This window comes from Tachyglossus aculeatus, chromosome 19 (assembly GCF_015852505.1).
Source record: "Tachyglossus aculeatus isolate mTacAcu1 chromosome 19, mTacAcu1.pri, whole genome shotgun sequence".
Lineage (NCBI taxonomy): Eukaryota > Metazoa > Chordata > Mammalia > Monotremata > Tachyglossidae > Tachyglossus > Tachyglossus aculeatus.
The window spans coordinates 31673888-31685817 of NC_052084.1; the positions used below are offsets into that span (position 1 = coordinate 31673888).

Here is an 11930-nt window from a genome sequence, read left to right on the forward strand (position 1 = left end):
CCAAGCAATGCTCCCAGACTAAGCTCTCTGCGGCACTCCCCCACCCTCCACATCCAGGAGGAGAAGCCATGGGAAGGCACAGTGAGCCCTCTCCTATGTTAAGTCTCTGCAGATCCTTCACTGCCTCTGTCCCACTACACACCAGGCCCCTTTATCCGCTTCCTCTGCCATCCCGGCTTTCCTCTTTTAACTGCCTTTCCCCACCTTCTGCTCCACCTCCTTCCTCCCTGTCTGTCTGTCTGTCTGTTGTAGTTACACCTAAGATAGTTGAGTTTCATCTGGCTTTACCACCCAAAAAAGAGCCAATGGGAAATTGCCTGTCAACAAGTCAGCAGTTGTTAGTGTCGTTAAACATTCAGGTCCCAAGAAAGTTTAAAATCTACCTTGGATTTGCCCCATCCTGACACAACCTGTGGGTGATTCAACAACTCCCCAAGAATGGTGATGCTGTCCACTGTGAAAATAGCTTTGTAATAGCCAGCCTCACCCCAGAGCAATTCTATTAAACCCCCCTTTTCCCACCCCTTAAGAAAAGCTGAGTACGCGGGAATGTAATGATGACATAATAGACACTTTATTTTATATGGCCTTGGCCTTCGAGACCGGCTCCATGCTATATACATCATTCCAAATGAAAGGAATTAGGATGCTGGTTAATGCCGGAGGAGGGATAAAAGCAGTAAAATGACAGTACATTGCAAGGCACACCGAAGCACGTTGGGAAGGAAACCAAGGATTTACATCGCAGTGCTGGGAAGGCAACTTGTTTTTCCTTTCAGGCAAACAGCAGTCTTACACCTCAGGATTAAGATTTGTGATAATAGCAGGTACTACAAGTGCATTCAGTGTGGTTCTCTACCTGTGTGTCAGCCATCACTGTAACCTATAAGGAGAAACATACATGTGACAATTACACCAAAGAGAAATAAGCTTTTCTTGCTTTTGTGACTCAGGACGGAGGCTCAACTCCCAAGTTGGGGAGACTCCTAACTTGCCCCGGAACTCTTGGGATGAATAGGTGATAAACAGTGATTTGGGGCAAGGTGAGAATGAGGATATGGCTCACAGCTCAGCACCCAATAGAGCACCTTCATTCCAAAGCTAAATTGAGGGCAGAGGCTGGTGGGCTCAGGGAAGGCCTCATTTTAGCCTTACTGGTCCCAGAGAGGCTCTTCTCTGGGTTTGGCTGCCCTGCTCCGATCTCTTCTTCCTGATTGCTGGGCCAGTGAGGATGTGGATGAAGGGAAGGAAGAGGGAGGTTAGACTGGGGTTGCTCAGTTCCCCAACCTCTAGCACCCTTCCCTCACAGACTTAACAGGGGTGGCAGTGGAAAGAGTGTGGGAACCACAGGCATGAGACCTTCAGTTCCTCCCTACAGACACCCTCTCCCCTTGGTAAGGCTGACCCTGCTGGAAACAGAGATTTTCTTGCAGTGAGCAACTGCTCACATCTGAAGGGGACCTTCCCATCTGAGCTGATGAGAAAAATCATAGGAAAGAGATGAATAATAATAATAATAATGACATTTGTTAAGCGCTTACTATGTGCAAAGCATTGTTCTAAGCGCTGGGGAGGTTACAAGGTGATCAGGTTGTCCCACGGGGGGCTCACAGTCTTAATCTCCATTTTACAGATGAGGTAACTGAGGCACAGAGAAGTTAAGTGACTTGTCCAAAGTCACACAACTGACAATTGGCAGAGCCAGGATTCGAACCCATGACCACTGACTCCAAAGCCCGTGCTCTTTCCACTGAGCCTCGCTGCTTCTCACCTTGCCTCTCTTAACTGACATCCCAGTCACCAGAAGCCTGATGCTCACACCCCACACACCTCACACTGAATGGGAGTGAATGAACGGCTGCAGAAGTGGAGGTTCTGCGGCTCGCCAAGGTCCACGGGAAAAGAGGGACCCCCAGGAGTTGGGGAGGACCTTGATGATATTGGTATTGCTAAAGTCTTGCACCTCTGTGTCCCAGAGGGCGCAAAGGGAATCCCAGCAGAATCCTGCTCCCATCCCTGTAGCTTCCTTCCATCCTGAACCATGAGGAGCTCCAGAAGTCGTCACCATGACAGCTCTGAGGGAAAAGCCAGTTCCCTTGCAGGGAATGTCCAGAGGGTAGGTGAGAGCAAAGCATTCTGTGTGGCCAGAGCTGAGGGAAAGCACAGTCTCCTGCTCCAGTCCCTCTGGGACACATGCTGAGATAGGGTGAGGGAGGGAGGGAGCCATGCTTTTCCAGGGCCCATTGGCAATTTGGGAATGAGGAAGGAGGGCTGGCCTTCGCAACATTTCCTTCAGTCAATGAGGGAGCATAGCCCAGAACCTCCCTTCCTCCTCCCGCTACTAAATTGCTTTTCAGCCCTTCCTCCCCAAAAAGGCTGTGACAGTAATACAATAAAAACTTGACTTTCTGTCCCTTTACTAACCAGGAAGCTCTAGTAAGTAGCATTTCTGATCTCCCCTTGGCTGATTGATTCCCTGTTGGGAAGACCTCATCTACCCAGCAGGCAGAGTTTCATTGAGCAGAACATATTTGTATATTTGAACTCTCCCTGGGTAGAGAGGAGGTAGTAAAGTCAAGCTGGGTGCAGTTCCCTTTGGGCTTTCTCCCCAGACTCTTCCAGGAGTTGTAGTAGGGCTGTTTGGAGTAGCAAAGTAGCTAGGTGGCTGCTAATCTGATCAGCAGGCAGCTCAGTATTGGTGTTAGGATGGGGTTTCCAGGGACCATAAAATCCCCGAAACTAAGCCCCACCAGGAATCAACCAGTCAGTGACTTCCTTTTCCCCCCATGCTGTTGTTTCTGTTCTTGGTGGGCCTTCCTCAGGTCACTGAGCGGTGATTATCACTAGTCTTCTGGGCAATTTTGGGAAGCCCCTGACTAGCAGCCCTGACTCTTAGTTAACCAGAATTTTGACCATCCTAGGGTCTCCCTTCCCTAAAGGATGGATATGGGATCTATATTTGTAGAGCTCTCTCTCTATACATATACATACATATATATATTTATACAGCTATATTTTGCTAGATTTCCTGTGTGTCTGGGGCACGATTAAGTAGGAATGGGGCAAAATTACCCTAATGCCCAAAGGTGAAATACCCTAGGCCAGGAGCGTGTCTGGGGCACTGATTTTTCACTTGGTCTGGGTTTTAAAACCCCAAATTTTACCCCCCCACAAAACAGCAACCACTCATGCCATCACCTTTCCCGACTGTGTATTCTCTCCTAGTCCTTAATACGGAGCGCTGCACACCGTAAACGCTTAATAAATACTATTACTACTATTACTACTGCTACTTCTACCTTTACGGACTGATTGGCCACACAGCACGTTGCTTCTGATGTGATATTCTTTGGAACCAGCATTGTCTTCTTTGATCGTGCGGGAGTAGGGTAAGCCCTGGAGAAGCAGCATCCTATGCACTGATAGACGGGGAACCCGATCTTGGTGAAGAATTTGTTTTCCCTTAGCCTGCATCCTGGACAGCCTATCACAAAAAAATAATAAATAATGAAGAAGGCTCTTGAAGTGTTTTTGACCTTTTGAGAATAAGGTGTTATAGTTTTTTTCCCCTTGATTTCATGTTCTCATCTCTATGATTACATCAACTATAAGTTAACACCGATTGGGGTTGTATGTGGGACATTTTTTTTTTAATTCAGGGTCTGAACTCCAGTCATCTTTTGCCTTTAACATGGGAATTTCCTACGCTGATGCTAACTGGGTGCTTGGAAGGGGAGCAGAAAGGCAAAATGAGAAACACTAATGATGACCTGAAGCAGAGCTAGGTCCGGACATCGATAGAGAAAGGAATTTGAAGATTGAGGGGGCAGGGTGACTATAAAGAATAAACTCAAAGGTAGGACTGAGCCTTCCCCAGGAGTTTATTTTTGCTTACTGAATTTGATAAGTAATATTCACTTGGCTCAGTAAGGTTTGCTCACTGTGCAAAAATAAATACATGCTGTTGACTGACTCAATGCCTCATTTAAGGGGTTGCCGCCTGGACTAAGGTTCTGAGATGACAATTTTGCCATCTTATCAGAGAAAAATATAGTCTAATGGTAGTGTAACATTTAGTTACAGGCGTAAGTCATCTGGAAGATGTGATTGTTCAAACCATAGGGCAAAATACATTAATTAGTGCACAGAATGCACAGGGTTTCTCTGCGTGAGAACTGATGTGTAAACTCCCCAGCAAATAAAATGTTAAAATCAGCTTCATTGCTTTGGGAAAATGAAAAAGCATGTCTGAGCAATTGAGCCAAGGGGATTTTGTATTTGTGGCACCCTAGAATAGATAAAGAATACTAAGTAATTTCTCTAAACAAGATGAAAATATGTGTTCTGGGGAACAAGTGGCAGTACTGAGGATCATTAATGCTTTACATGCTAGAGAAGCAGCATGGCTCAGTGGAAAGAGCACGGGCTTTGGAGTCAGAGGTCATGGGTTCGAATCCCGGCTCCGCCACATGTGTGCTGTGTAACCTTGGGCAAGTCACTTAACCTCTCTGAGCCTCAGTTATCTCATCTGTAAAATGGGGATTAAGACTGTAAGCCCCACGTGGGACAACCTGATCACTTTGTATCCCTCAAGCGCTTAGAACAGTGCTTTGCACATAGTAAGCGCTTAACAAATGCCAACATTATTATTATTATTATTATTATTTACACTCTCTGAACCTATCTTCAATATATCTTCCCAGCCTAGGAGTACAGAGATATAATATTATCTGGTAGCCACGATTTATCACTACGTTAGATGAGGTAGAAGAAATGCAATTAAATGTGGTCACTGTAGTTCATCTAGAAGTGTGCGGTACCCTGATTTTTGAAAGCTGAATTTAGCTTACCTGTCATAAGCTCAGTCGACACAAAATCTCCATCTGGAAGGGAATGGAGAATGTGCAGAAATACAGACAATGTGGCCAGAATGACTGCAGCATATTTTTTATAGTAATCCATGGCTCTTCTGCAAGCACATACAAAGAAAATGATTAATTTGTGAGCAAAAACAAAATGGACTTAGGTAGCTCTCTTCTCCCTAAGAACTTAAACAGTTTACTCCTATGTTATCTGTCAATTCTTACCATATCCTGGTGTGAGTAGGGCCATATCTTGACTCAATTTGGGGTTGGAGAAATGGGCGCCAAAGGTTCAGCAGCCTGTTCTAATTCACCTATTTGGTTACTGCCCGCCCCCCATGAACACTCCTCCTTGACCACGACTACAAAGACAAAACCTGCGTGTTGCCTGCTGCCGTTGCCCAACGGAATAAAAGTCTGCCTTTTCTAGAGAAGGCACATGAATAATTTAATTGCTCAATATAAACCACAGGTGGAAAACCCCATCAAAATAGAGTAATAGCAAATAAAGCTGAGGATAAAATAAAGACCCAAGTCATCAATTTTATTTAATGCATGCATATCCAAACTTGTCTGTAAACCAATGGTCGCTGTAGTCCTTTAAAGCCACAAAGAAAATTTGCAGTTGAAACTCGTTCTTCCTTCTTAAGGCACATGGATTATGCTTTGGTGTCAGCCTATATTTTATGAAAACCATTCTGCTGAAGAGCCATTCATTCAGGGAGAGAGAAAATCCTAGCACAAAAGTAGGACAGAGGCAAAAGTATTCAATGCAAATCTTTAAATCAACATTATTTACATTGGGAAGCTAGAGTTTGGAAAAAAAACACTCCAGGGACATCCCATGTATATTTCAGATTTCAATTCTGTTGAGGGTTTTTTAAGCTGTTAGGGTTTTTTTAGTTTTTTTTAATCCTCACCCTCTTCAATCTCAAATTCCAGGGTTTAAAAGGCATTTCATAGCCCTTATTCCCAAGTCAACTCTCTTTAGATTTCTTATTTGTAAATCATTTTGGGGGAGGTATTTTTAAATCTATAAAAATCGTCTAGGAAATTTAGGCAGGGGGTGGGGAAGAGGAAGGTGATGATTATTTCTTTAAACATATGCATCATTTAGTTGAGGGCCCTGCTCAAATCTTCCTAGTGCTCTTATCAAGTTTATGTAGGACCCACTTAAAAAGATGTGATGAAGCCAATGGGAACGTATGGGGAGAATTGTTCTTTGTGCACAAAGATGTCATTGACAGAGAAGTTAACCTGTGGTTGGATGTGTGGCTGAAGAGGTCAGTATGGGACCTGTAGACTCGACTACACTGTGCACACGCAAAGACTGTTCCTTATTGTACTGAAATGTTGCTTGCAGCACCTGGTGCTGTTTTCGTTTTTTGCCCCTTGTCTCACCATCTTTAGGAAAGTTTTGCTCAAAAAAACTTTTACTTGATTGCAATGTGTTATTTTGGTCTATCCGTGGCATTTGGCTCACAGTTTTCAGCTGCGATGCAGCATTGCCTGGGACTTTGTTTTACCGTACCCTTGAAATGTTTCCTCCGACTTCCTCGCTTTCGGTTTCCCAGCTTAAGTTTGCCATTCAGCCGTTGTTGAGGTATCCTGGTGTTGTCCATTCTCTTCCCCCTTCCCACTCGGCACAGTTGTGTTGGGGTAAGCTTAGCTTCATATTAAGAGACTGACCTCATCTTTGACGATCCTGTCATGCCACTTGGTGTTGAATGTAGCCCAAAATGTGGCAGGGATGGAACTGCTGAAGGAGTCAAATGTGGCATTTAAGGAGAGTCCACAGGCATTGAGAAGGGCTGTATTCCCTAGTCACATTACCTTGATTTGGACCAATAGTTTGGTCTGGAGTCTGATAACTTGCCACCATCCATTGTTTGACAGGTTCCCCCAAAATGTTCTGGCCTACATGTACAGCTAAGTGATCCACAGCACCAACATGCATTGTAATTCATAATTAAAACTGAGTTGCATGCATTTTCACCAGTGGTTACATCACGGGTGTGATCACAGTGGAGAACTGGAGTGTCGCTCCCAGTCCCAGCCCTAAATTATGATCCAGAAGGGCCCTGTTCTCTGTTTAGCCGGGCTGGGTGTCAGCTGACCTGGATCATCCAGAGAGGGAGGCCAGGAAAAATTACAGGAGTTCAACCTTTTTAAAACATGGATTTGTTTGTCTTTTTCAAGACCCGTCTTTTAAAAACTAATCTAGTCTTGAGTGCCTAGAGTTCTTTTCTTCTGATGACTCCATTTAGGGACTTTATAACAAAGTGTGATCTTCTACTCTAAATTGTTACTTAAGGATTCTTTGCTGTGTTAACCTAATTATGTAATTATAGGCCTGGAGGCTTCATTACCATTATAGTCTCATTAGCTTGTTAGCAGGTCTTTAAATGTCTCTAACTCTAAAATAATTTATGTGCTAAAAATCAATATGAAATGTGGATGGGGAAATGGAAGGAACTGTAAAATAGCTGTGCTGGTAACAACTTTTTAAAAATTTAAATGGTATTTTAAGCACTTACTTCCCAAGAGCTTAGTACAGTGCTCTGCACACAGTAAGTGCTCAATAAATATGATTGAATGAATGAATGAATGAATCGAACAGTGTTCTAAGCACTTTGGTGGATATAGGCTGATGAGGTTGGGCACAGCCCCTGTCCCATATGGGGCTCACAGTCTAAGTTGGAGGGAGAAGGATTTAATCCTCATTTTACAGATGAGGTAACTGATGCACAGAGAAATTGAGTTGCCCAAGGTCACATAGCAAGCAGGTGGCAGAATGGGGATTAGAACCCAGGTCCTCTGACTCCCAAGCCTGTGCTTTTTTCCACTAGGCCATGCTACTTCTTGTTCCCATTTTCTAGTTCCCATTTTCCCTCATCCAGAAATATGCCTAGAAGGGGTGAAGAGTCCTGTCCACTGGGGCAGTGATCATAAGCAAAAGTTGGAAGTTCTGCATTTAAACTTGAACTTGTACTTCCCAAGTGCTTAGTGCAGTGCTCTGCACACAGTAAGCACTCAATAAATATGATTGATTGATTGATTGATTGATTGATTGATTTAAATCTCCTCCCCAGACTGACACTTCACTGATGTTGCCTCTTCACTCCTCCTGGCATGACTCCAAAACAGCCCGAGGCCCACATCTTAGGGAACTCCATTCCCTCAGCAAAAAGACATCCTCAAGCAGCTTCCATGTGAGAAAGGGGAGGGAAAGAATCTGACTGTGACAGTGATATTTCGGCCTTGCAACCAACTCTCGTTCCTACCCAGTGGTTCTCATCGGTAGTAATGCTCCCTAGGGAGCAGGGACTGGACCCCGATGGGCCTCCCCTTAGAATGGTCTTGCTTACTTTAATGAACATCAGGTAAGAATCCATTTTCTCTAAAATGAAGTATCAAATCATTTCAATTCAGCAGTCCACCCACCCTAGGATATTGGGTTCCAGTGACCACTAAAGTTTCCAGAAGCCATTGTTATTGCTGGAAATGTAATCCATATAGAGTTTTATTGTTGCCCTGTACTTTGCAATCTTTCTACTAGTTAGCTTCATGCAACCCTCAGGCAGATTTGTTTTATCTGTATTTTACAGGTAAGAAAAACTGATTTTTTTTAACTCCCCACACTAAGTGGAGATTTGACAGTTAACCCGTCAATCTGATCAAAATAGACATCTATCCGATATCCCCTGTGGGAAGACACTTAGGTGTGTCTCCCCATATCCAGGTGGAATGTTGGGTGTTACTTTCTTCATTTGATCAATCTGAGACATCCAAAATTGGCCATTCTGGACAAAAATAAAAAATCCACTTTGGGGCTGAAATGGTCCAATTTGGCAGGCTCCGTTGGGTCAGTGAATAAGAAAACAGCCAGCTCTTTCCTTTCTTAAGTGTGGGGAGACACATCTAAGGGACTTCCCCCATGAAGCTAAGATGGAAATCATGGGGAAAGGACTCTGGCATTTCAGCTTGCGTTGCTTGGAAAGCAAACGCATTGCAACATAAAAGATTCCTTTAATTTTTTGTATTGAATCCATCATATTTGGTCAAACTAGATTGTGCTGAATCTTTGTGCCCATTTGCCCTGTAAAGGCAGGGCCAGATTAGGGCTGTCATGGGCCCAGGACAGCAAAAACCCAGGGGAGACCCCAAACCCAGATTAGCTTCCTCCCAACCTCCCCAAAGTACAAACCCATTTACATCCAGTTGCACCCATCCACGGCAGTACAGGAACTACATTTAATCCAGCACTGGTCACTAAAGACCCACTTAGTTTCCCCGAAGCAGCCCCGAATTTAGACAAACAGCTTCCCGCGGAGATGTGCTGTGCTGTGATGTGCTGGTCCTATCGGAAGTGTCTATGGGAAACATCTCAATTGGATGATATTAACGTTTCTGACAGTGAGGGCAAGTGATCCAACTTTGGGATCAGTTTAATCAGCTCTTGATCAAGACTCTCATCACCTAACAAATCTCCCATGTCCCCTTTCTCCATTAATGCTATGCAAACCTTTACACAAATTCCAGGTTGACTGAGAGAGGCTGCTTAGAAATGGAAGCACCTGTTTTCCTAAAGCTTTCTCACAGGCTGATGTGAGACAATGGGAAATATGGTTCACTTAAAATCTCACAATTCAGTTGTGTGGGGAAAAGAAAAAACACATTTTTTGAAACCCGAAGCTGAAGATTCAATCCAAAATAAATAAGCCTTTTCCAGCACAGAAAGCCTTGTAAGAAAAAGGATGGCCATGGATAAGAGGGAACTGATGAGAAATGGGCAGTATGAGGCACACATTTTAATAACTGACATAAAGGAACATCCATTTAAATAAAGCCTGTCAAGTAATACCTTTAAAAGCCATCAGCAAATGCTTAAAGAGATTACTGTATCTTAAGGAGCAATGTTTTTCTAATGCACAAAAAAAAATCAAACTAGGGCTGTGGTGGGAGGAAGAAAAGAGGGATGGAAAAGTAAATGATTATATGAAGTTGTCACTATGCCTAGCAGACCCTCACTAAAATGTAACATTTTTGTTCCCCCTAGAACCGAATGCATGAAGAATCCGAGGGTTAGGTCTGTGCTTCTCAGTCTGCTTTCTTAGAACTCAAACCCACTGCAGTGCCATTAAAGGGTTAGATTAATGTATCATCCAGCTCCAAATTCTGCCTCCAAGAGTGGCACCAGGCTGCCTGGAAGAATCATGTGAAGTTGGCTTCCCAGAAGCAGCGTGGCTCAGTGGAAAAAGCACGGGCGTTGGAGTCAGAGGTCATGGGTTCAAATCCCGGTTCCACCACTTGACAGCTGCGTGACTTTGGGCAAGTCACTTCACTTCTCTGTGCCTCAGTTCCCTCATCTGTAAAATGGGGATTAAGACTGTGAGCCCCCTGTGGGACAGCCTGATCACCTTGTAACCTCCCCAGCGCTTAGAACAGTGCTTTGCACATAGTAAGCACTTAATAAATGCCATTATTATTATTATTATTATTATTATTACTATATCCTCAATGTCAAGGATGGACCATCTAACATCCCTAACCTTCTCTTCTCCATCCCCAACTGTTTCTCTTACTGGTTCATTCGACACTAATCTACAGTGCTCTCCTCCAGGGACAGGAGAGGAGTAGCAAGATCAACAGTATTGCCTAAGCACATACTGTTGACAGAGCCACGAACCAGGCACTTAAGAAATAAAAGATGTAATCCCTGCCCTCCAAAGCTTAGCACCTAAAGTGCAAAGTCTTGTCACCCTAAACTTCTAACTTCTTCTGGCTGAGACGTGGAACCAAGATTATTAAAATGTAACATTGAGTTTGTGAAAAGGGTCTTCTTGATGGAGTCGGTTTTCAGTCCCTGCTGACATGGAATAGATAGGTCAGTAATTTATTAGTGAAAGACTGTGTAGGAGGAGCCTAGTTCTCTCCATTCTACTTTTGGAATATTTCATAAGGGTTGAAAGGCTACTCTGATACAGCCCACATCACTGTACAAGTCGGGGCTAAAACGCCCACAGTGAGTTTCTCTGAAGGAACTGCCTCTGCTGAAACAGTGAACTGGTAGGATCCTGAAGACACCCCGATCCATCATTTTGTGTGCCCACCACCAGAAAAGGGTGATAGCATCTTACCTATTTTATTATTTTTGGTGTGTTTGGGAGAGTTAAATGGTATTTATTAAGTGCTTACTTTGTGCTAGGCACTTTACTAAGTACTGGAGATGATCCAAGATAATCAGGTTGAACACTGTCTATGTCCCACGTGGGGCTTACGGTCTTAATCCCCATTTTGCAGATGAGGGAACTGAGGCACAGAGAAGTTAAGTGACTTATCCAAGGTCACACGGCATTCACTTGGCAGAGCTGGGAGTATAATTCAGGTCCTCTGACGCCTAGGCCCATGCTCTTTTCACTAGACCTTGCTGCTTCACTCTGTACCCACACTTCCTCATCCCAGGGAGCCAAGTGTTCAGGCTTCTTAACACGGCAAATCCTATAGGAACAATTTCCGCTAAAGCGACACACATCCAACCTGGCCCAGTGGCTTTCTCTAAGCAGATGTGTTGTCATCTTTCCCAGGATCTGAGAGCCCGGCTTTCCAGAGTTTCAGTTCCACTCAGAAAGTTGGACCTCAGAGAGAACGAGTAGGTGCTCAACCTTTCCTCTCCCTGTGAAATCTATCTTCCCTGAGAAGAGCCATCGGAGGTAGAAAAAACATTATCTCTCATATATACTTGCAAGCTTTTTAACCCCCCACTAAAACAAGCATTTCTGAAGACATTTTATTCATATTACCTTTCTGCGGCCTTGTTAGGCGAAGAGCCCAGAGCTGTTGCTTCAAGATCTGAAGAAGGATTTTGGAGTCTAGCTGTGGTTCCTGTAGCTCAGGGACTTTCTTCAAGTCTTACTAGTAACTGACGTTCTTACCTGCCTTTTATACCAAGAGAGGGAAACTGCACTCTGCCAATGGCTAAGCCCTGGGATCAACTGTAAATTCCCCTCCCTCCCCTCAGAGATGGAACTTGATGTACTTGATGTAATTACCAGGATTCCAATTTGG

General features: G+C 44.0%; 1 protein-coding gene across 1 annotated transcript; it reads right to left on the reverse strand.

The window, feature by feature from the left end:
- Positions 1 to 667: 667 nt before the first annotated feature.
- On the reverse strand, positions 668 to 11715 carry CGA (glycoprotein hormones, alpha polypeptide). Its single transcript, XM_038761351.1, has 4 exons — positions 11666 to 11715; positions 4851 to 4969; positions 3300 to 3484; positions 668 to 883 (listed from the first exon to the last, which is right to left on the reverse strand). Exons 2-4 carry the CDS (start codon positions 4960 to 4962, stop codon positions 806 to 808), a joined length of 375 nt encoding a protein of 124 aa, XP_038617279.1. The 5' UTR covers positions 4963 to 4969; positions 11666 to 11715; the 3' UTR covers positions 668 to 805.
- Positions 11716 to 11930: the final 215 nt, after the last annotated feature.